Below are 23643 nucleotides of genomic sequence, written 5' to 3'. Positions count from 1 at the left end.
GGACACAGCTGGTGCTTAAGTTAACTCCAAATGGTTTTGCACTGCCAATGATGGATTTTAATGCTGTACTGTAATCCTCAACAGGTTGCACATTTCTATAGATCCATCAATCAAGGGATCATGTACAGAAACAATAGTATATGGTGCTTGAACAAGAGAAACTGTGAAATGATATACATCACTACATGACTGGAAATGAGAACTGACGTGCTAGTCACTTGCTAGTCACTCTGGTATTACACAGATATAACTCTCAGACCCAAAATGTATGCTGGAGGTAAAAAAAAAACAAACAGTCAAATTAGACAGGATGTAGCCTAAGGCGGAGACTCCTTAAAAACGCAATAAATATCATAAAACCTTGTAGCTGGAGCCACAAGATGAGTAAATAACTGCACCACGAAATAGTAAAGTGTTTCTGACTACTGTATGTGTCAGTGATATGCAGTAACTCATATGTCAGTAAATAGCACAACATTATCCCCCATAATGATGGTGCAATATTTACTTCGGCATCCACAGCTGCACAGTAAGAGGTCAAATTGATGTTCACCCTGTTGCGACAAATGGTTTCTTTGTGTTTTGCTGTATAAAATCTTATAGTTTTAAAAATTACATCTACTCTAATATATGTAAGGTCTCCTACTGTGACAGATTTAGGCAGAAATTTAACTTGTTTCCAATTTTTACATTAGAATGATGAACCACAATATCTAAGTTTGACAACTCTTACATTACAAGATCAGACAGACAATGAAAGATAATGCTGATACATGCAGGCGTTTCACAGTTGAAAGTGACAACAATTTCCTAAGAATCAGAAAATCAACAAATGATGTCCCCACCCTTACACACCCCTGAGACAATTAAAGATAAAGAATGCTTACTGGTTGACTAAGCAACGAGTCCCCTAAACGCACAGCTGGAACCTCTGCAAGAATTTGCAAAATGAGAACAAGTTTTACCAGGACAGCCACACTCAGGCTGTGATTAAGTTAGGTTAGTTAGTGGCATCTGTGCAATGGAAAGAAATAGCCTAACTTTGAACAGCACCTACTGAGAAAGTCACGTCTGTTATGTTTTTGTGTTTAAGTGTACACTCTTTGCCTTTTAATCATGTTTTAAATGTGCGACCTTCTCATTAAGCAGTCTGACTGATGCATTAATCTATGAAGATAATGAATTTAGAAAAATAAGAGATGTGAATGATTTGTTTTCATAGCCCAACATTAGGTCAGAGTGAGACCTAACCACACTTAAAAGAAAAAAAAATAAGAGCAAGAGATTTAATGTTTTGATAGCGGTCTTCTCAATACAATGAAACTGAAACCAGCTCACACTTACCAGGCTTCTTTTCACTTATAAGCTTCATAGTGAGGCAAAATATGAGCTCACTGGTACAGATAAAAAAAAAAAAAAAAACAAAAACAAAACAAAAATGTTTAAAAAACGATATTAAAACAAGCTTGCCAGAGAAAATCTAAGTAAGCCTCAGTCAGTCTCAGAGCTCATACAACGCAGACAACGACACTTTCTTACATTCTGCACTAAAACAGCAAAGTTTTCCAGGACGATCTTCTCTCACATCATCCGAAATACTCGGTAAATAAGGGGGTGGGGTCCCGGCCCATTCAACCCTGCCTTCTGGAGACAAGGGGCGGGTGTCGGTTGGCTGAGGCAAGCCAAGCCCACTTATCAGGAGCTTTTTCACCACCGGGCACCGACCAATCACAGCGCCGCAAATTCGACCTGAGGGTTCATAGAAACAAAAGGGGGTCTCCCTGGCGACGGCAGGCTTGCAGATTGGCCGGAGCTGCGGGAGACCCGTGGCAGCTAATCTGATCCAATAAATAAATAAATAAATGAATACAGAGAGAGAAGTCTGTGATCTGAAACACAAATTAACCACGAGAGAGCTCGTGGAGTAGTTAATAAAAAAGGCGGTGAAAGGAGAGCGTACGCTGGGTGTCAGACGCTCTCTCTTTGCAACACGGCATGGTTGTGCAAACCCCGGCTCGTCGGTATTGCACAGTCGAGTTCAGTCACCCGGTTTCACACGTAGAACACATCACACACTCCACCATCGGGGGAAAAAAACAAACAAACAGAAATACCACACCATGTGCACAATTAAATGACAACAGTCTTGGTTTTCCCTTAAACTGGTCGGCACTTACGGGGTCTGTTCCGTCTAACCGACTCCGTCCTCCTCCGCAGCCTGCACCTCTTGGCCGGGGACCCGTTGCACTCGGCGTCGTCGCCGTGGTGCAGATGATGCATGTTCTCAAACGTGCTGCTGCTGTTGGGTCCGGTGCCTGAGCCGAAGGCGCTGCCGCTGCAGCAGCTGCCGTTAGCGGCCACAACGACGTGGCCGTGAAACCCCCTCTGGCTCTGCCCGTTGTTGACAAGAAAGGGTACCGACGCTCCCTTCTTGTCCATCATTGACTTTGCTTTATCCATGGCAGCAGCTAGCCTAGCCTAGCCTAGCTTAGCTTAGCATCTGCGGGAAACCAAATGCAGGAAGCCCGGCCGCTAGCAATGACAAACCGGGCTGCTTTAAGTTAGCTAGCTAACCGCTAGCCGCTTGCAAGCTAGTGAGACAACCGAGCGATCAGCTAACGTTAGACCTTACTCTTTCCCCTGATATGACGTCGTTTTACCATAAGATATCAAGCTAAAATTAAACACACATTCTTGCTTTAATGTAGTGTAGGATAAAAATGCGAGCAGCGCTAAAATACAGTGTTTCCTTTGAGGTCACTCGCGGTCATTTCTCCACATTGAGATCCTGGCAGGCGCAACAGCAGCAGCAGCAGCAGCAGCAGCAGCCGGTGTGTGTGTGTGTGTGTGTAAGTGTGTGTGTGTGTGTGTGTGTGTGTGGGGACTGCTACGTCACAGCGGCTCCTCCAACTGAGGCCCGAACCCGTTCACCTCCTCCGACCGGTTTTTTCTCTCCCCTCTGCAGCAAAATCACACTGTAATCTTACACCCTAACGCAAAAGAAGCGCAAGAAGGGACTCGTCCGCCCCGGGTCGGCTGCAGTGCTGCAATGGGCCGCGGCTGCTCCCCCCGCTGGAACACTAGACGAGAGTCCGGCAGACGCGCGCACCCACCCGGCACCAGTCCGTGCAGCTGTGGGCGCTTTATTTATAAGCGCCTCTGCTCGCTGTCATCTTCATTTCCCGCAGCCCTCTCCGCGCGCGGTGCGCGCACAAAAGCCGCCAGTCAATGTATCAGTCACGAAAATAAACTTTAGTAACCCCGTCGTGGCGTGCAAACGCCCGGCCGGCGATGCGAATGTCTGTCTTTTCAGCCATAAGGCTCTAATAAGGAGTCTTTTGCCGTCCCGCGGAGCAATTTGAGAATGGTCGTGTCTGATTTGTATATGATCTGAGATGCCTGAAGAACTGGTTCTTCATTTAACAGGTATAGTCGCGCTGAGATTAAGATGTATTTTAACAGAGAACTGTTATAGAACAGAGAATTGAATAGCAAGCACAATTCAGGCAAGATACAAAGGTCAAACATTCTCGGCTTGATGAAAATAAAACAATCACTAGAATCATTAAGAAGATAGGATATTGCTTTCTGCCCTTTTTTTTTTTTTTTTTGGAAATTCATTCCTAATCTAAGTTCGAAAAAGCTGTACAAGTATTTAAAGATATGGGTTAAGCTATAAAATCTATAATTGATGTTACTACAAAATTGATCAGAATGCACTAAGCAGAGATAATGAAGAGGAGTTTTTAAAGAATTTTAAATGAGCAAATTGTAATGCAGTCATGTAAACTGATACTTGAAAAAAAAAAAAACAGACATAGCCATAAGGTTATTATATACTCATACTGTAACTAAGACACCACTGCAGTTCATTGGATAGTTAAGTAGTTCCATAAGAAATACCATGTCCCGTAAAGAGTAAAGGTGCACCATAATGTAACACCTTCAACACCATCATAATCTCAATCACTATGGGAATATTACTGTAATATCACTTTTACCACTCTAAGAAACAGTCAATAAAAGGAAATGTACTGTAATGAATACCATCGTATTAAAATAGATAATAAGATGCCATAATTTTCCATTTTGTCAATAACTCTCTTAAGAGAAAGCCATAAATGTGAAGATTGTGGTTGCCATAGAGCATTTATGGAGTCTCCAAATTGCTGCCACCTTATGGTTAAAAGTAATTGACTGATGTCAACATAAAGCCTGTTCTTCTCACTGACTAATCGAAGGAAATGCAAGACATATTTAATTATCATTTAATAAGTGGGCTGGCTTGTCATTTAGAGTAAATTTCAGTCTCTTTTATGAAACCGGGATGTTATTTAACTTTTTGGTTAAACGGTTGTAATAATAGTCGTAATAATAGTCTAATAAATTAACCTGGTAACCTCGATTTGGTGAGAACCAGGTCAGCGTTGTATAGGCGTGAGGTAAAAATCCCTCAACGGGATTGATTTCAGTTGTTACCCAGCCAAATAGTCATAGCCCACTGTGCCTTAAGTCTCCTCTTCTTCTGTAAGCAAGACCTGCACGAACGTAGATACACTCACAGAAATGCAGTGCGGCACGTTTGCTCCTGAAGGCATCCGTTTATTTCACTGTTTCAGTAATGAAATCTAAGTTGTTTTTTTTTGTTGTTACATAAAAGGGCCTATTTCCAACATTTGTGAAATGGCTCTGCGTGACTTTTACTCTCTCTGTTAGCCAGAGACAGCTTGCAAATATAGAAATCACTGCTTTTTCCTGTGTGTTGTGACAGGGGATGTAACACACTTAAAAAGCCTGCAGGATGTAAATGCTGCACTCTTTTATACCAAGGGAAAAAAAGGCATCATCAACACCCACTGTAACAGGTGCTGCGTGAACAGGAATAAAGGTTGGCCATGTAAGTCTGTTTAGTCTTGGGAATGATTTAATGTTATTAAGAATCTTTCAGGGAAAACACATTGTGATTCTTGGACACTGAGACACGTAATTCAGCTCTCTAATGTCATGACAAAAACGGATATTATTCAACAATAAGCTTTGAAAGACAACAAGGAAAAGCTGAAATTGTTTATACCCATCACACTTAAAGGAATAGTTCCAGTTTTTGGGAAGTATAATTTTATTTGGTTCATTGCTGAGAGGTAGATGAGAAGGTCAACAATGTAAAACCACAACTTGTCAATTTTACAGTTGGGTTTTTGTACAGATTAATGTATCAAGATATAACATGTTAATCTGTGAGCTTTAGAGCTGCTGGTAGGTGGACTTTTTTTTTTCGACAGAGCCAGGATAGCTGTTTCTCGTCTTCATGGTACGCTAGGCTAACCTCCTGGTTCTAGGTTCATAATGAATAAACAAATACTGTATGAGTGTGTCCTCAATCTTATCATGTGACTCTTGGCATTAAAGTTAATAAGAATATTTCCCAAAATGTCAAACGGCTCCTTTAACATAAAGCCCTTGATACTGCAAAAAGCCCTCACGATTAGTATGGTAATACATTATTTCTATCACAAAAATGAGCCCCTGTCATGTTACGTTACGTCATTAGTATAGTTAAAAGTGTGTCAAGTCTTAGAGCCACATAAGGCCTTTATGTGATGGCTTTATACAAAGCAGAAGTGTTAGAGGTGTTTGAAGCACTTTGGCCGGTTTTGAGGTAGTGGAAGAGGTTTGTCTTTGACTGGTCCGACTGTGACTCCACCAGGAACCTCCTGTACAGCACTACCTTCAATTCTGACGATTTTTAAGTGTAAGACGGTGCGGAGAGATTTAGCATCAAGACTAGAGGTGAATAAATCTTCTCTTGGTCCATTTATTCATCCTACCAAGGAAGTTCAGTCCCGTCCCAGTTGTACGCCTTGCCAGTCTTTTCGATATTCAGTGTGTCTATGATGCTCATCAGACAGCTCACAGAGTGTTCGGCACTGAACAACTTGTCTTTAGGCACATTCTTGTGATATGGCCGGGAGAGGTCTGTGTTTACCGTTCCTGGGTGTAAGGACACACACACCACCTGGAAAAATCAGACACAAGTCCATCAGCTCTCCATAAGATACCGTAGTGTGAGGGCATTATACATCCATCGCCAAACATGTTTCCTCAGCTGGTCTTGGAGCAGAGATAGAGGCTATGAATAGTCTCTGTGCAATTTGCTTATGGTATTTATGAAATAAAAATGTAAAAGCACCTCTAAGAGCGCTCAGACCTACCTTGGGTCGACTGCGGCCCAGCTCTATAGACAGATTCCTGCTGGCCATGTTGAGAGCTGCTTTAGACATCCTGTAGCTGTACCAACCCCCAAGACCTGAAAGGAAAAGGTGGGGTGGACAGAGGAAGTTAGACTGGAAGATAAAGGCAGTATCCACATTCTCCATTAGCATGCAAACACCGCCCAGTTTGAAGAAAACAACCTATTTTGTGTTTCCCTTGACTTCTTCTTAAGGTATCAGAATAGAAGCCTGGTTGCTGGTGGCTGATGTGTTTTTTTGTTTTTGTTTTTTTGCCTACGATGCCTACCGTTGTCGCCAATGGATCCAACTTTGGCAGTCATGTTGACGATGATGCCGCTGTGCTGCTTGGCTTTCTCTGCGGGCTGTTGACCGAAACCACCAACACCCTTCTGAAGGAGCGGGGCAAAATACTTTGCCATAACCAGTGGACCCACTGTGTTGGTCGTCAAGGTGGAAATGACACCCTAAAAGGGAAATTAAAGCAATCAAAACAGATCAATGGTTCAATCAATTAAAAGACGTGGTGGGTACATGGTGGAGCTCCAGGGCACAAATGTTTTGCCTCATGTGCTTCTTAAGATTATTTCCATGGAGCCATGGGATATGGATGAAAAAGTAAATGAATGAACAATACTGAAATGATGTCCAATAGGGAAAACTAAACGGATTAGTCAATAAGTCAAGAATTTATTAAAACGGTAAGTTTTAGATGACAGCAGTTTATTTCGGACAACATCGGCGAGGATCACTTGGTGGTTTTCTGGACCTCAGGATCGACACAGCTGGGCCACAGACAGCGCCAGGATAGTGTGAATCCCATGTGTGGCTGGAGGAACAAGTATATTGCATCGACTAGTATAGTAAATGAACTCCATCTTACATCAAGGGCAGAGAAATGGCAAAAAACCCTGACAAAAATGTTGCTACTTTATGTGGACTTATATTAAAAAACCCTCTGGTGAAATCATCTCTTAATTGATGATGCACCTCGCAGCACTTAATGTCGATAATAAAATTTTTCTGATTTTTCAGAATTTATTTACAGTACTTTCTGCTCTCCTCTCTGGTGTATACCGAGTGAAGAAGACTGATCAACTATAGTGAACAGTGTAAACAAAAGGTTGTGCTGTGTGAAAACTTCCTGCAGAAAAGTTTACATCATCTTGAAATTAATATGGCCGATTATTTTCAATGTGTGCCGAACTTAACAGCAAACCTTAACTATTCGTCCAAGATGATATGTTGTATATTTAATAACAAGTAAGGCCCAATTAAAGTGATCGAATTTGTGAACGGAGTTTGGAACTGGAGATCAGCATACCCTGGAGTCCCTTGACACCACATCTGCCCTAGGATCCTGTTATAGTTTCCCGGTATTCTAACAGTTGTGAGTTAACTCGTTTTAAACATATTTTACAGAACATTGTGACATTTTCAAACTGGCAGGATAAGATACCCCACTTTAAAGCACTTTCATTTCCCTCCTCGTCGTAAGACAGCAGCTCAAACATCGTCAAAGACATACTTTACCTGAGCAGAAACATCCCTTAGGCTGGTCTCTCCTTTCCCGGAGGGATGAAGAATCGCCGACGAGTTGACAATCAGATCCAGCCGACCGAAGCTCTCCTTAACCCGCTCCGCAGCCCCGCGGATGTCCTCCTCCCGGTTCACGTCCAGCCTGAGCACCGTCAGTCTGCCCGGGTGCTGACCGGCCAGGCCCCGCAGCTCGGCCGCTCCGTCCGGGTTTCGGCATGTCGCTATAACGGCCGCGGGCGTTTTGTTTTTCAAGATGTATTTGCAGAATTCAAGCCCCAGTCCTCTGCTGGCCCCTTGGATGAGAGCGATGGGGGACGCCATGACAGGTTAATCACATAACCCCGGAAGAGAATGAAGGAAGGTAGCGTTTGCTGCGTTGAAGTTCCACCATAAACGTCGTTACTTCTAAATATTCGGGTAGCGAGATAGCAAGGACGTTTTCTGGAAAATGACTTTTGGAAAGCATGTCAGCGAATAGTATGTAATTATTTATTTATTGCCTAAAGAAGCAATAATAATGTGTTTTTAAAATAATATTTTGGATCTGAAATTTAAGAAAGGGAAGAGAACGAGGAAAACCTAAAGGCAGCATGTTTCACAACAAGCAAAGCACGCCCCCTGTAGGTCATTTGAAAGGTACTTACACAACTCTGCGTATACACGTGTCTGCTCCGGTCCTTTAATTGGGTCTGCACACTATTAAGTAATACTGTTAACTGGGCAGATTTGGAGGTGCAGAGTGGCGATAAACAGTCAGTGAGCAGGACAAAACCTGTCTGGCTTTCGTTCGTTCACTTTTTTTTTTTTTTAATTTTTCCAAACCTTTGCCTCACCTGTTTGGACCCCCCCACCAATCTTTTTTTCCTTCTAGGGTCAGAATCTGATGGGTCACAGCTTTTGCTGTAATACTGGAAAGAAAGTGCGTTACATGATGGCCGGATTAACCTGTTAAGGGGCCCCTACTGACCCCCGACGTACCACTCATTGAATATGTACCCTGCGGCCTCCAAATTCCCATTAAGTCAAGTGTAGCAAGAGCTCCTGTGCTGGAACAATACTTTCTGTAATTTGTCTTAGTTTCTGGTAATTTGCTTAAACACAACTTTATTGAGGAATATGCTCCACATGCGCCCACTATAAACTAATATAGTAAAGGTTTTATAGATGTTGGCACAGGGCGCCTCCACAGGACAGGGCCAGATTATTAGCTAATAATGCAGGACCCACCTTAGTTGATACTGTGCTTTAGTGGTGCAAACAACTTATCAGATTTCTAATTGAATCACATTTACCAGGACCACTTGAGACGGATGAAAGGAATAATGGAACAATATGTAGAGTTAGTCATTTAATTAACCACATAAAAAGAAACTCATGCAGAGAATTTTTTTTCTACAGTTTCATCCTCCAGTCCAGTAGGTGGCGCTATCTTAATACCGGGAGGAAAGCATGTCAGATAGTCTGTATCCTTATATAATAAATTCAATTGTAAATTTATAAAAGATAGATACAAAATAAATATCGTGACACATTTTTACAAATAATAAATATACAGTATATAGGAACGAAGTTATTATAGACGATTTATTAAATCCAGACTCTGGTCAAGCCCAAACCTGAAGAGGAACTTGGTTGCCTAGCGACCAGTGGACGTGTAGCGTTAGCTAGCTAGCTAGGCAATCTGCTAGCACATGGATTATGCCCCATAAGACAGCGAATAAATGCCACCAAAAAGAAAAGGACCTTTGCAACTTGTCCAGAGAGAAGTGGACGAAATCAAAAAACAGGTTTGTTAAGGAATGTTTCCAGCCTGTGCCTTTCTCGCAGCGATGTTTGAACTCACAACCGTGTGAAATGGAATGTCAGACACACAGTAATTATGAATAGAGAGTTGTTGCTGCGGTACCACCAACATTAACCAACCACTCTCCAAATAAAGCGAACCTAAGGTTTGAGCTATAGCAGCTCCGTTAATTGAGTACACGTCTTGGCCAATTTTATCATAAAAGCCCTTTGTAGTTGTACCTTGTATCCTCTTATTCCCATACGTTTATTTCAGTGAGTAACGTAAACAAAGATAAAAGCTTAACATTTCCTAAAAGTAAGTGCTTTTGGGTGGATGAAGTCTATGCCGAGTTTCTAGAATACGCTAAGGTAAAGCACTTCATACCTTGTTTAATGTAGAACTCAATAAAGAAGCAGAGAAACATAAAAAGACAAAATTTCAAATGAAGGCTGGCCTGAAGCGTAGGATCTTTATTGAGCGTCAACATTTTTTTTGCACACAGCACAACTTTTGTCTCCATTGCTCAGTGAAATAAACGTCTGTCAATAAGAGGCTAACCAAAGACAGGCTTATAGGTGACCTGTGCTTATTTTGATACAATCAACAACAACAACAGTGTGACCCTAGACCATTAAGCATATACAATGTAAAATGTGTATCATAATTAATGGACTGTGCAGTTCAACCTCAACTGCACATTGGTCTCAGCACCCTTGTATTCAGTGTTGTTTCTTCTCATGGTTCTTCTAACCCAGGTTGACAGTCTGGTGAAGGATGTGCGGAGTCGGCGCGAACCCACTGAAGAGGCATTTCGGAGGTAAACAGCTGTTACAGAGCCACAGCACTGCTTCTTAAACTGTAACTGCAGTTAAGACTAGGACCCTCACCGGGACTGGCAATGAAACTATTGAAGGGAACATGCGTTCACTTTGCTTTTGTTCCTATTCCTTCTTTTCATCCTTTTAGGATTTAATTGATTGTAATTGTTTTTCTAATGTAATGCTTTGGGGATTTTATTTTAAATTTGTCCAATTCCAAACAGATGTCAAGAGCTGCAGATGTCGGCAGAGAAGACACTACGGACGCTGAAGAAACTGACAAAGGTTAGTGCTTTACTGTCAATAAACTTATGAATTGTGTCAAAGTCTATGTAACTTCTTCATAACAACTAGAGCTCTACAATTATTCAGTTCAACTCCTACATGACGAAATTTGCAAGCAACCAATGCTAATTCTTGACAAATATTGATTGTTTTTATCCTGAAAATGGACATTATTTATGGCCCCAAATCATTGTACATGAGTATAATCTCTGAGACAGCATTTCAATCATAATGAGGTTTTCGCATTTGCAGCGAGGTAATTTGCTCAATTCAATTCGAGGGAAATCTTGGAATATAACAAAATGAACAATACTGTACAATACTGATTAAAGTGTAGGTAAAATACAAGTATCAAAGAAAGTCAGATATCACTTACAGGCTGATATCTGACTGCTAAATAATGTCCCAATGTCTCAGTCTAAACTTACTGTATTGAATACTGTTCTGTGCTGTTCAGCTGGCCTATCTGACATCATAATGTGTTGCTCGACTTGCTTCCAGGCTGATGAGCCAGCTCCGGTGGGAAACTACGATCAGAGGAAACTGGAAGAGGAGAGACGCCTGCAGAACAACTTGGAGCATCTGAACACGCTCTCTCTGGAGCTTTCACCACCGGGACCGAGCACTGCTGCAGGGTCAGTGACCTGTGTGCTCGCTGCAAAGAAAAAAAAAAGAGAGATGATGGGGGCCATTTGTGATTATGATAATTGCATGACTTAAAATGATCTTTTCACGTTACCATGTTTTCATCCACAGTGATGTTTCAAAAGAAGATAGTGAGGATGATGATGATGAAGACAGTAACGATGATGATGATGATGATGAGGATGGTGATGAGGATGAAGATGAGAAGCGAGCTGTGAAACCGCCCTCTCAGTCAGACTCTCGCATCTACACAGCCCTCAGTGATTTCAAAGGAGAGCAGGAAGGAGATCTGTCTGTTCAGGTGAAGAACTCCCCAATTAAGAGACAGAGATAAAGCACAGGCAGGATACATGTCAGCAGCATGCTGATGAGAAGCCACAGTTCAGCTATAGGTGTAGTCTAAGTTATGAAAACCGTTCCAATAGTTTTTTCTTCTCAACATACTTGCTCACCTCCAAACCCCCTCCTTCACTACTCTCTTCATGCTGCTTTTTTAAAAGTTGCAGAGTAGGTGGAGTGAAGCTTAAATTGAGTGAGTAATTATTTTCATAGGGCAAACCCTTTTAGAATAAAACCCTTTGCTTGAACCTGGGTACATGCTCTGTAAGTGACCTCTTCTGTAAAATGCTGCATGTTTCTAGATACTAAAGTTGAGCAGGAAATCTAAAAGTTAAGTGTCTGAGGCTCTTCCCAGTGTCCCCTGCCACTACTAATAGGATCTCGTACACACCAGGTAAAGAATCAGGACAAAGCCAGGTTTCAAATAAAGAAAAAAAACAAAATGAAAGTGAAAAGAAAGAAAATCCTTCTGAACAATACATTGAGAGAACTATTTCAGCTTGTCCAGTTTTTCCTTGCATCTCAAAAATGGCCACCCAAATACAGCAGTGGGACCGTAGCCCTGCAGGTAAAATTACAGTTAAAGCAGCTGTGAATCCAAAAATTCCTGACTTGTCAGCTATATACTTATTTAATTTTAAACATTCATTTGGTGTGTGGTGAACATCAGCATGCTTTACTATATGATTTAATTCACTGTGGTGCCACATAAAAGCTCTATGCATCATTACAGAAAGTAATTAATTATTCAGCGTTGCAAGGGGTCATAAATCAGATGATTACAAGTGATGTGAGCAGTTTTGTAATGTGCAATTTTGAGGGTATTTTATTTTATGTAGACCGGCTTATTCCCAAATTTGATTTTTAGATCCACTTGTCATGAATTGAGTTTTATTTCCTTTGGTCTCAAAACGTTTCTTTTAATTTAAAAAGTAATGTATAACTAACGTGAAGATACATGACTTGTTCATTTCCCTGCTGTTTTAAGAGGGGAGAGGTATTGAGGATTATCAGGAAGACAGCAGATGGATGGTGGCTGGCTCAGGATACTAAGGGCAACAGAGGAGTGGTTCCAAAAACCTACCTGAAGGTACACAAGATGCTAAACATCTAGCATCAACTATTACTGTTCATTTAAACAAGCATAAATGGCTATTTTTTTAAATGATCCTTACAGAAGTCCATTTATATTCATAGTTATTAAACCTCCTGGTTTTTTAATTGTAAATGTAAGTAACTGTAGTGTGTTACTGTAAACCGTCGGGATCTTTGGCCGTTAAAAACACTATTTTTTTCAGATTGGCTCTGGTGTTGACGATGAAGAAGACAATGACGACGATGACCAGGACGACGGTGATGAAGATGAAAATGAGGAGGAGTCATCAGAGGAGCAGGAAGAGCAAGATGAAGATGAAGAACTGACTGATGACCGTGACAAACAGAGGTTCAACATTTTAATACACGTATTATGTTTAATGACATTTAGCTTCCAAGTGTTTTTGGATCAGTGTTACCCCTCAGATTATTGTTCAAAAGGACCTTGTCAGTGGTTTTGAGTGTTAAAGTTGAATGAGTTGAACAGTGTTGATTGAGTTGATCCAGATGACCAATACCCACCAAATATCAATCACCTGGATCTTGTTTTGAAACTAGTAATGACTTTATCATTGTCATCTGTTCTCTGACAGCAGGGCTTCACATTCCAACTGGTCTACTGTGAGAAAGGCTCTGACTGAGGTAAAACCACATTCTCAATTATAACTACTAGAGCTGATGCCACTGTTAACTTACCTATCAACAAATACTGTATAATACTATACAATATATTCAATATATTTATAGTTTTCACTGTGTGTTTGTGTGTGTGTGTGTGTGTGTGTGTGTGTGTGTGTGTGTGTGTGTGTGTGTGTGTGTGTGACAGATTGATGCAACAGATGTGCTCTCTGCCATGGGGGCTATACCTTCAGGGTTCAGACCATCAACTCTCAATAAACTGCTGGTGGAGGAAGGTCATTATACTTTCTAACAAGCACACACACACACACACACACACACACACACACACACACACACACACACACACACACACACACACACACACACACACTCACTGTCAAACAGGAACACACGTTCACACTTATAAATGAAGTAGGTCAAATATGTTAGAAACACTGACAGAGTTAAAAACATTTCACTTAAAGGTTGACCTGTGCTGATTACAGCTGAACTCCATCAATCTTGTCTCAGAACACACTGGAGGTTAATTAACTGTTTTAGGGCTGCAACAAACAATTCTTTTCATTATCAGTTAATATGTCAGTTATTTTTCCAATCAATTAAGCATTTAATTGATTGGAACTTAAGTTCAGTGGTAAGTTTGTTTCTGTAGTTTGCGGTTTCGTCATAATGTATTGAATTCTGTTGTAACGTTGTTTCTGGTATTTTCTCCACCCCATGTGTGTTGCATTCACTAGCTATATGAGTGATATTATAATATATCGGTTTTTAAAACCAAATAAAGAGCAACAGTCAGAGGCAGAGAGACCATGTGGGTGATTCCATCACAATTTGTACCACCACCACTACAACTACCAGTGGTGTCAGTGACTATTAGTAACTTTTACTCTTTAATATATACTATATGATTAAAAAGCAAAGCCCCAACCGTGTGTGTCTTTTTGTAGGTGTAACATACAGAGGAAGTCACCATATTCAGCCTAAGCTCAGCCAATCACAGCTCTCGTTTAAAGACCTCTTTCTGGACCCAGACACTGGCAGGGTGAGATGATCTCTCTTTCTTTCAGTTTCTCACAGTGCGCAGCCTCCATTCAGGAAACATGCTCTCCTGACTAAAACAGTGCAGATTTCTGTGAACTTGTCAGTCTCCTGTCATGTAGGTTCGTGCGCGGCAGGTCCGGACTTGTGTCTGTTTCACTTTGTGGAGCTGCAGGATGATTCCCACCCCTGGGGTTGGAGTTCAGGTTCTCAGTAGACACGTCCGCCTCTGCGCCTTTGATGGAACTCAGGTATCACGGTCTGTTGTATATACAGCTTTTTGTGCAACTGTACTTCCTCACCCTACCCAAGTTTGTGGAGTGGAAACAATTTAATAAATACTGTTTATTTGTTAGTTAATAGCTAAAATTAGCCTGTAAATCCATTTGGGCCAGATGTAGCTGTATGCAAATTTCTCTCTATTGCTGTATTATAGTAGGTGATTCATCTCCTTGATTACTTTATTTGGAAGAATCACGTCAGAATAGACCTTTCTACTTTTCCCTCCCTTTTCCTGTCCCAGATTTTTTTTTTTTAAATGAGCTGTACTTGTGTTTCAGGTGCTGAGTAACATCCACACAGTGAGGGCAACCTACAACTCCAAGAGCCCCAAGACCTGGAGCTTCTCTCCAAGGGTATGTTTGCAGCATTATGAACTTGGAATTACATGCTGCTGTTGTTTCCCTCTGTTGTCTGGTCAGGTTATGTGAACTTTGCTCAAACTACTCCTGGCACAAAAAATCTAATGGTTGTTACTGAGATGAAACAAAGCATTGAACTTCATCTTGTGCTTAAAGCTGTACTTAAATCTGAAATCTAGCATAAGTGTCGGTGTGTGTGTTTGCTCCAGATGACAGGTATCCTACCCACCCTCCTAGACGGAGACTGTTTCCTACGCTGCGACTCTGCGTCTCCTGACCTCGGTATCCTCTTTGAACTGGGAGTCACCTTTATACGGAATGTACGGACAAACACACACATACAGAAACACGTGTGATAGTGATGCAGTTAAGTCAGTGCAGATAAGATACAAAGAATCACACAGGAAATGGAAAACCACTATTGAGAACTTCTTTTTCTTGTGACGGAAGACAAAAAAAAGAAATCCCCTCTCTAAAATGGACAATCGATAATAAAGCAGAGTGTTTGAGAAGGAACCATGTCTGATCTTAAGTTATGTGTGTGTTTTAGTCTACAGGTGAGAGAGGAGACCTGAGCTGTGGCTGGGCTTTCCTCAAACTGACCGATGACACTGGAAATCCAATCCCCAATAGGTATACCCACACACACACACACACACACACACACACACACACACACACACACACACACACACACACACGCGAGTACAGTATGCAGCCAACTACATACTGTACGTACACAGAACATATTCATACACACAAACACAGTCTTATACTGTAAATAGACAGACATACGCATAGTTAGAGCCACACATAAACATGAAATCACCCAAACACACAGGAGAGTTTTATTTTCAGTCATTCATTCTTTTTTATATACTTGTCTAGTTTGGAAAAATGAATGGATAGCCATGAAAATGAAACTGACCACACCTACCTACTGTACGAACAATATGTATAAAAAAAGGGGATGCAGTTTAATAATTCTGCACTCAATACTTTAACATCTAATCTAATCTAATCTGTTTATAGGACCTATGAGTTGCCAGTGAACGGTGGCACTCCCTATGAGAAGGATGTAGCAGTGGAGGCTTCAGTCCCCAGAGGATGTAAGAAGACACAGCAGAGCTCAAGACAAGTCCAGTCAAAAAGTTTCTAGCAGAAAAATTTCAACATCAGATCACAATCAGACAAACAATCAGATGTGTGACTTAGTATATAAAGGATCATGTAAACTTTGATTTTAAAATACATTGTGGAAAAAAACAAGCAATATTGCAATTGTGAGGTTGCAACTAGTGTGTCTCCTCTCCTCTCCTCTCAGCTCCAGCTGGTGTTTTCCAGCAGATACTGCAGGCCAGGCGGCAGCCTAAACTGATTGTAAAGTTGAAATCAGCCAACAGCCGGACCAGAACGCAGCTCAGGTGGGAGGATCAGCAAGAAAAAACTACTACAGAGCTTGAATAAATGCAGTGGATTATATGATCTAATTCAATATTATATATAAATTACAGATTTATATATATAAACAGATTTATTTGGAGACATTCATTGCTCACTGCAGCCATTATGTGTATATGTGTATGTGTGTATATGCACTATACTGTGTGTTAGTGACAGGTATGATTTCCCTTTTCAGTCTCCTCCCAGACACTCTGCTGCACTGTTTGAGCTGCATCCACCTGCTGGCTCTGCACAGACAGCTGCTAGCTGATACACTACTGATGGACAGGCCGACCATGCAGAATGCAGGTAACACACACCCTCCATGCCTCTTATCCTAACTGCAGTTATCCACAGTTTTTGGAAACAACATTTAACTAACATTTCTGTCTGTGTCAGATCTGATATGCAGTCCTATACTTTCTACCTTCCCTGTGCTGTTGGACCAACCAGACCTGCTGGATGCCCTCAGGGTCAGTTGGGAAGACATCATGGACATACTTACTCCTGGCTGCTTTTCTAAGGGGATTTTTAGCATAAATTGTTATATTCCTATTTGTTTGTTGCTATATAAGTTGAACTGTATAATTGAACTTACTGAAAGATAACCTTTTTGCTGTTTACTGATATTCCAGTAAAATGACCAGTATTCAGCATTTCTCCCAGAATATTACCCTAAAGGCAAACTCGAGAAGCCTTTGAAACAGCATTTAGATGAATCACGAAAAGTCTAATGAAACCCTCAGTAATTAAAATATTTTAGGGTTACTTGCTTTTTCAATCATTCATTAAATCTGTGTAATAGCAAGGAAAATCTCCTGTTTTAAAAAATTTAAAAAAAAAACATAACTTGATAATTTTGCAAATAAAAATTATCCAATGTTTTCCTTCAGGGTGCCTGGTTGGATGCTGACACCAATATGAGCAGAGCACAGAAGGTGAGAGAGAGAGAGAGAGAGAGAGAGAGAGAGAGAGAGAGAGAGAGAGTGTGTAATACCAGTACAGACCTGTAGAGGGTGATGTCAGTATGAGTAACCTGGATGCTTTTCTCTACCAAGGAGTTAAAAGGTGTATGTGTGTGTTCGTCCCTGAATGTGCATTCAGTGCATATAGTCACTGCAGACTGCTGTTGAGGTGTGTATATAAACTGTTCCTTCCTCGCTTTGTGCTTCCCAGAGAGACTCGTCTGTTCTGAAACAGGAGTTTGTTAAAGTCTACATGTCGTCCGTCTATTTCCTCCTTCACTCGCCCTCGCTGCCCTGTCATCGCTGGGCTGACCCTCCCTCAGAGGAGCAGCGGGCCAGAGTCATTTACGCCACCCTGGATTCTCTCAAACACGCCCAGCACACCACGAGCCTATCAGGTGGTCTAGAGGTTTTTGTTGACCCTAAGCACTCTCATCAAGCCTTTGATGTCACAGAGCTGACCTTTGACCTCCTTCAAGTAGCACGGTAACGATTACATCACATCACTCAGAGGGAACGTAAAATTTTATTGAAGTTAATTAAATTTTTATATAAAAAATGTATATTTATTGTATTTTAGACATAAGTTTGGTCTATTAGAAAGAATAAAGCCTCTAAATATGCCATAAACGCATTTTGGAACATTTTTAAAATATGTAAACTTAAACGATAAAGATGGCGATGTTCTATATTTTTAATAAATCCTATGAAAAGACTAAAAGCAACAGTAGGTTAGTCAACTTCTCAGTACTTTCCAACTTCCTCACCCTATCGGTGGCTCTCAGTCAGAAGCCCACTGGTTCCTGCTGAAAATGTAAATCTTTAAGAAAAAAAAAGGATCATGAATTGATACTTGAATTTTTAAAAAAGGCCAAAATAAATTTCTAAAATACCTGGGCACTATGGTTTTTAGCAAATGGTACTCAAATAGAAGTAAATTTTGCATTTGTTGGGGACTATTTTAAGCTGTGGATTAATATACAATTTCTGCTCCGTTGAGTATTTATGGCAGCAGGACGGTGTGTGTGGGACTGACTCAAAATAAACTGCACTGCCTATGTACATTGCGCAATGTTGTGGCTCACTTGTGTGTTTTCAAGACTTTTTTAAGTAACTGAGCACTATGGCACACATGAATAAATTATATCAGGCTTTGGAAACACAGGCATTACATGTTAGAATCACTACATTGTTGGTTTTGGTCTTATGATGGGATTTTTTTGACAATAATAAAAATACATAACATCACCATACCTATCCTTTAAGTACGTAACTGTGACGATACTCCTCTCCTCTACTCTGCATTGTGACGGGAAAGGAAGTGGTCTCAGCTTTGAGAATTGCTAGCACCATGCTAACACATACTTAACATACAGTGAAGGCACAAAGACCTCTCTGTGTACCTTGTGATAACATGAGACACTGATTATGGCGAATGAGCCTGTTAATTGCCTTAATAGGTGTGAAATAAAGGTTGAGCAAATTTAGACAATGGTAACAATTTAACAAAGATGCCTCCTTAATCTAATCACTGAGTTCACTCTTCTCCTCTTAAAGTAAACACAGATTAAAGTAATAAGGGAGGAACACTTTGTTCTGAACAGATTTCTGTAATAATAGAACCAATACTGACATTATTAGCACGTTTTGATACTGCTATTTACTGCCAAATTGCTCTATTTTGTAATAATTATATTAAAATCAGCCGTTGATTTATTACAGTCTTGGTCTCAGTTTTTTTATTCAACCTTGTCATCTGCTTGGTTATTGAGCTGCTCTTTTCATCTCCACCCATTAGTTCAACATCAGTCATGTGTGTGTTAGTCTTTGTGTGAGTGTAGTGTAGGGTTACGGGGCATAAGAGCAGTGTTCACAGTTAATAATTAGTCTGCTGTTGTCTTTTTATAGCCTGGTATAAAAGAACAGGAGCAGTGAAGTCAGTCTGGGCACAGACAGACTCAGATTGTCCATCAGTTGTGGTTTCACATCTCGGATAACGTTTACTAATCGGATGATTCATAACAATGATACAACAGTTCAACATTCATAACAATATAAAATAATCAAACAGCCAAAACATTTGAAAGGCACACAGTCGTGTGGCTCTAGAGAGGCTCTGTTCCAAGGCTGGATTTTATTAGCATAGTTACAAATGTTAGTGGGATTTTAAATTGAGTTTTTTTAACTTCTGGAACAGAAGCTCTCTATTTTGTTACAAATGGGCAGAGCCAGGACAGGTCAGCTGTTTCCTCCTGTTTTTTTAGTCTTTATTCTGAGCTAAGACAGCCAGCGATAGTATTTCCCAAAATGTCAAAATATTCCTTTAAAAGTATAGAACACTGGGTCACACCCATCGGCATGTTTGTGTTACTTATGTGGACCCACTGAGAGCATTAATTCCCTAACATCCCTTCAGCCGTCAACATTACAAGCTAAAGCTTCTTACCTTGACCCTAAAACTAACACACATTTAACACACAACTGGACCTCTGACCTTCAAATGGCTTATTGCTAAACTGAGGACTGACTAAAATGTCCTCACGCCCCTAAAAAGACCTGCATATCTCAGGTCCAGAACTTAAGTCGTCTTGCTAAGTGTGTACAGACACACACACACACAAACACACCGAGCTTTTCTTTGGTGCAGTGTTTGCTGCGGAATAATATAGCATATCCTGTATTTCCACATTCCTGCGCTGTTGCCATAGTGGTTGTGCCCATGGTGACCAGAGAGCACTGTTTAGTGTTGAGCTGATGAATCTTAAAAAAAAAAAAAAAAGAAAGTGATCTAATGGCAGCTATAAACAAAGGGAAAAAAACCTCTTTGAGCAACTCAGGCAAGAGTGTTGAGGCAAGTGTTGTCCACCTACAATACATTGCCCAAAAAAATTGCCAAGACTAATACCTTTGGCTTCTTCTTTGCCTCTCTCTGCTAACCTGCTACAAACCTGTTTTGTATGGGAAAACAAACCTAAAAAGATGATTTACCTTGTGATTATTATTTTATATTTACAGCTTTTAGGTTATGTGTTTATTCACTAAAATGATCAATATCAATAAGTGTGACGGAAAAAAATGTCTCTGATCTTACATAGTTATGTAGACAAAGATAAAATAAAAAAAGATCAAATTCCGACTTACTGATAGGACGTCATAAACATACGGAAAAGGCGCTGTCAGTGTCGATCATAAGACACAACTGACTGAAATTAGAATTTCAGTTTTGAAAAAGAATCAGAAGATCGGCTTCAGTCCACGGCGGCCTCCAACTCCTACTGGCATTTGCACCTGCTTGACCACAGAGCGTGTCAGTGTAACCTGCAACCAACTGATGCTGGCAGGGTCTGAGTTAGCCTTCCAATTATAGTATAGTCATTAGCATTAGCATTAGTCTGACTAGTTATATTTTCACTACAAAAATTACTTTCATCATTGATTAATCCGTTTTTTTCAGTAGTCCATTTTTGATTGTCAGATGAAGGCTAATAACACGTTACCAGTGGAAAAAGTTGTGCCTTAAAATAGCTTATTTTGTCTTATCGACAAAGCCAAAGGAACTCCATTAAAAACTGTATGAAAAGCAAGGAAAAAGCCATTTAAGAAGCAGTAACCAGCAGGATTATTTTCTTGATAAAAGACTTAAATGAATTATCGAGTATCATTGATGAAACTTGACTTGATTAACTAGAACGATCAAATGCTTTACAGTGCTCATTTTCCTAAAGGGAAATTGATTCGCATTGTGTACACACTCCTGGTCACAGCAGAGTCACACCCCCACCACTCTGTTGTTAGCTTGTTGTTGATCAACCAATTAATCAGCCAATCATTTCGGTGCCGGTAATTACCTCTGCCAAGGAGGTTATGTTTTCATCCGTGTCTGTTGGTTTGTTTTTTTGTTTGTTGGTTTATTTATCAGCAGGATTACACAAAAACTACTGAAAAAATAAAATAAAAAAATCAAATTCCGACTTACTGACAGGACGTCATAAACATACGAAAAAGGCGCTGTCAGTGTCGATCATAAGACACAACTGACTGAAATCAGAATTTCAGTTTTGAAAAAGAATCAGAAGATCGGCTTCAGTCCACGGCGGCCTCCAACTCCTACTGGCATTTGCACCTGCTTGACCACAGAGCGTTACAGTGTAACCTGCAACCAACTGATGCTGGCAGGGTCTGAGTTAGCCTTCCAATTATAGTATAGTCATTAGCATTAGCATTAGTCTGACTAGTTATATTTTCACTACAAAAATTACTTTCATCATTGATTAATACGTTTTTTTCAGTCCATTTTTGATTGTCAGATGAAGGCTAATAACACAATACCAGTGGAAAACGTTGTGCCTTAAAATAGCTTATTTTGTCTTATCGACAAAGCCAAAGGAACTCCATTAAAAACTGTATGAAAAGCAAGGAAAAAGCCATTTAAGAAGCAGTAACCAGCAGGATTATTTTCTTGATAAAAGACTTAAATGAATTATCGAGTATCATTGATGAAACTTGACTTGATTAACTAGAACGATCAAATGCTTTACAGTGCTCATTTTCCTAAAGGGAAATTGATTCGCATTGTGTACACACTCCTGGTCACAGCAGAGTCACACCCCCACCACTCTGTTGTTAGCTTGTTGTTGATCAACCAATTAATCAGCCAATCATTTCGGTGCCGGTAATTACCTCTGCCAAGGAGGTTATGTTTTCATCCGTGTCTGTTGGTTTGTTTTTTTTTGTTTGTTGGTTTATTTATCAGCAGGATTACGCAAAAAGTACTGAACCGTTTTGCACTGAACTTTGTGCAGGGATGGGGCATGGGCCAGGGAAGGACCCATTGAATTTTGGGGGCAGATCCAGATCATTTACTATGATGATGTCTGGTGTATGTTGTTTGACACTGGCCTTGGCGGAGGTACGTGTTCTGAGCGCATTTTCTAGTTTTTCCATAATTTGCTATGTTTTTCTTCTTTATTGTTGTAGACACTTTATCGCTTGTATGACTTAAAGGCCTGTGTAAAATGAGTGGAATTCTTACTGATAGATGTTGAGAAAAAACATAAATTACTTAATAAACCTTTTACATCTAAGGAATTTGTAGGAAACCTGGCTATATTAGTCTTCAAAATTTGAAAGGTAACCCTTCTGCACATCACTGAATATTGACCATTCTTGTGTGTAGTGGAATGATACTGAACCACAGACAGAAAAGCTCACTGTAGACGTGACTGCTATTATCACCTGGAAACGTTGAGACGTTCTCACCCAGTTCTCTTTGTGCCCCAGGACGAGTATCGTGTCCGAGGAGGAGTAAGAAGAAGAAGAAGAGGAGGAGGAGGGGGGCCCAAGAGCAAGTTGAAGACCAGTTGAGCAGCAGAGTGGGAGTTTCCTGAGAGAAAAATTCCAATGCTAATTAAAATCACATTTGGTTTTTGGTACTAGAGACCTCTATGATAAATATTTTATATACAGCTTTACATCAGAGAGTATCAGAACAGTATTGTCCTTTGCTGCCTTATCTTGCATGTCTAACACTCAGGACTATGTTTCAGAAATGTAGGATGTTCAATATATGTAAAACTTTTGTGTTTTGCCAGGCTTCATCCTGGTCCCTCAAGTTGAAGTGCAGTTTGACAGGCCATCATTACACCCTGCTCACCTGCAGGACAGACGTCACAGCCTGGTGGAATGAAGTCCTGAAACATAACATTTTTTCTTTCATTTTTGTGATAAAAAAATTGTAATTTGCGAAAGGATTCGTATGTGTGATACACTGTCTAACTACAACTGACACTGACAAATAGCCATTTTTGACAGAGCTGGCAGGGGTTCTCATGGAATTATTTGTGCACATAGCTCTCTGTGTGTGTGTGTGTGTGTGTGTGTGTGTGTGTGTGTGTGTGTGTGTGTGTGTGTGTGTGTGTGTGTGTGTGTGTGTGTGTGTGTGTGTGTGTGTGTGTGTGTGTGTGTGTGTGTGTGTGTGTGTGTGTGTGTGTGTGTGTGTGTGTGTGTGTGTGTGTGTGTGTGTGTGTGTAGGCAGGCCTGTAACCGGATCCATAATGAAGGAGCTAGTCAAATGTGTGTCTCTCCTTACACTGGCCAAACACAAATTGTTGGCTGCCTGGTGAGTTTAACCCTGTTTCTGTGTGTTTGTCTGGTGGTTGACAAAAGCCTAAGATAGTT

The 23643-nt window shown here is 40.6% G+C and overlaps 3 protein-coding genes across 5 annotated transcripts in view; 1 reads left to right on the top strand and 2 right to left on the bottom strand.

Moving 5' to 3' along the window:
- pank1a (pantothenate kinase 1a) overlaps positions 1–2807 on the bottom strand; it is a 29924-nt gene extending 27117 nt beyond the window's left edge. The window contains exon 1 of one of the 2 annotated variants that reach the window (XM_040139509.1): positions 2178–2807. In XM_040139509.1, the coding sequence (XP_039995443.1) occupies positions 2178–2460 (283 nt within the window). In that variant the 5' untranslated portion in view covers positions 2461–2807. Of the gene's footprint in view, positions 1–1344; positions 1584–2177 lie in introns of those variants that run through there. The other variant, XM_040139510.1, reaches the window with a different exon arrangement.
- A 2470-nt stretch (positions 2808–5277) lies between these two features.
- On the bottom strand, positions 5278–8156 carry zgc:65997 (uncharacterized protein LOC794398 homolog). Its single transcript, XM_040138568.1, has 4 exons — positions 7764–8156; positions 6520–6697; positions 6213–6307; positions 5278–6016 (listed from the first exon to the last, which is right to left on the bottom strand). Exons 1-4 carry the CDS (start codon positions 8088–8090, stop codon positions 5825–5827), a joined length of 792 nt encoding a protein of 263 aa, XP_039994502.1. The 5' UTR covers positions 8091–8156; the 3' UTR covers positions 5278–5824.
- A 659-nt stretch (positions 8157–8815) lies between these two features.
- Positions 8816–19187, top strand: nphp1 (nephronophthisis 1). 2 transcript variants are annotated; one of them, XM_040138290.1, is made up of 20 exons: positions 8816–9556; positions 10311–10372; positions 10598–10658; positions 11160–11293; positions 11415–11604; positions 12631–12732; positions 12941–13086; positions 13334–13379; positions 13564–13651; positions 14327–14421; positions 14540–14668; positions 14978–15052; positions 15268–15378; positions 15609–15691; positions 16091–16167; positions 16383–16482; positions 16698–16810; positions 16901–16974; positions 17395–17439; positions 17678–19187. In XM_040138290.1, the coding sequence occupies exons 1-20, from the start codon at positions 9491–9493 to the stop codon at positions 17954–17956; spliced, it is 2076 nt and encodes a 691-aa protein (XP_039994224.1). In that variant the 5' UTR covers positions 8816–9490; the 3' UTR covers positions 17957–19187. The 2 variants fall into 2 exon arrangements, with proteins under 2 accessions (XP_039994224.1, XP_039994223.1); XM_040138289.1 differs by having other exon boundaries at positions 8818–9556; positions 13331–13379.
- Positions 19188–23643: the final 4456 nt, after the last annotated feature.

The sequence above is a fragment of the Xiphias gladius genome, chromosome 11, assembly GCF_016859285.1.
Source record: "Xiphias gladius isolate SHS-SW01 ecotype Sanya breed wild chromosome 11, ASM1685928v1, whole genome shotgun sequence".
Classification (NCBI taxonomy): domain Eukaryota; kingdom Metazoa; phylum Chordata; class Actinopteri; order Istiophoriformes; family Xiphiidae; genus Xiphias; species Xiphias gladius.
This window is presented reverse-complemented; position numbering and strand designations above follow the sequence as displayed.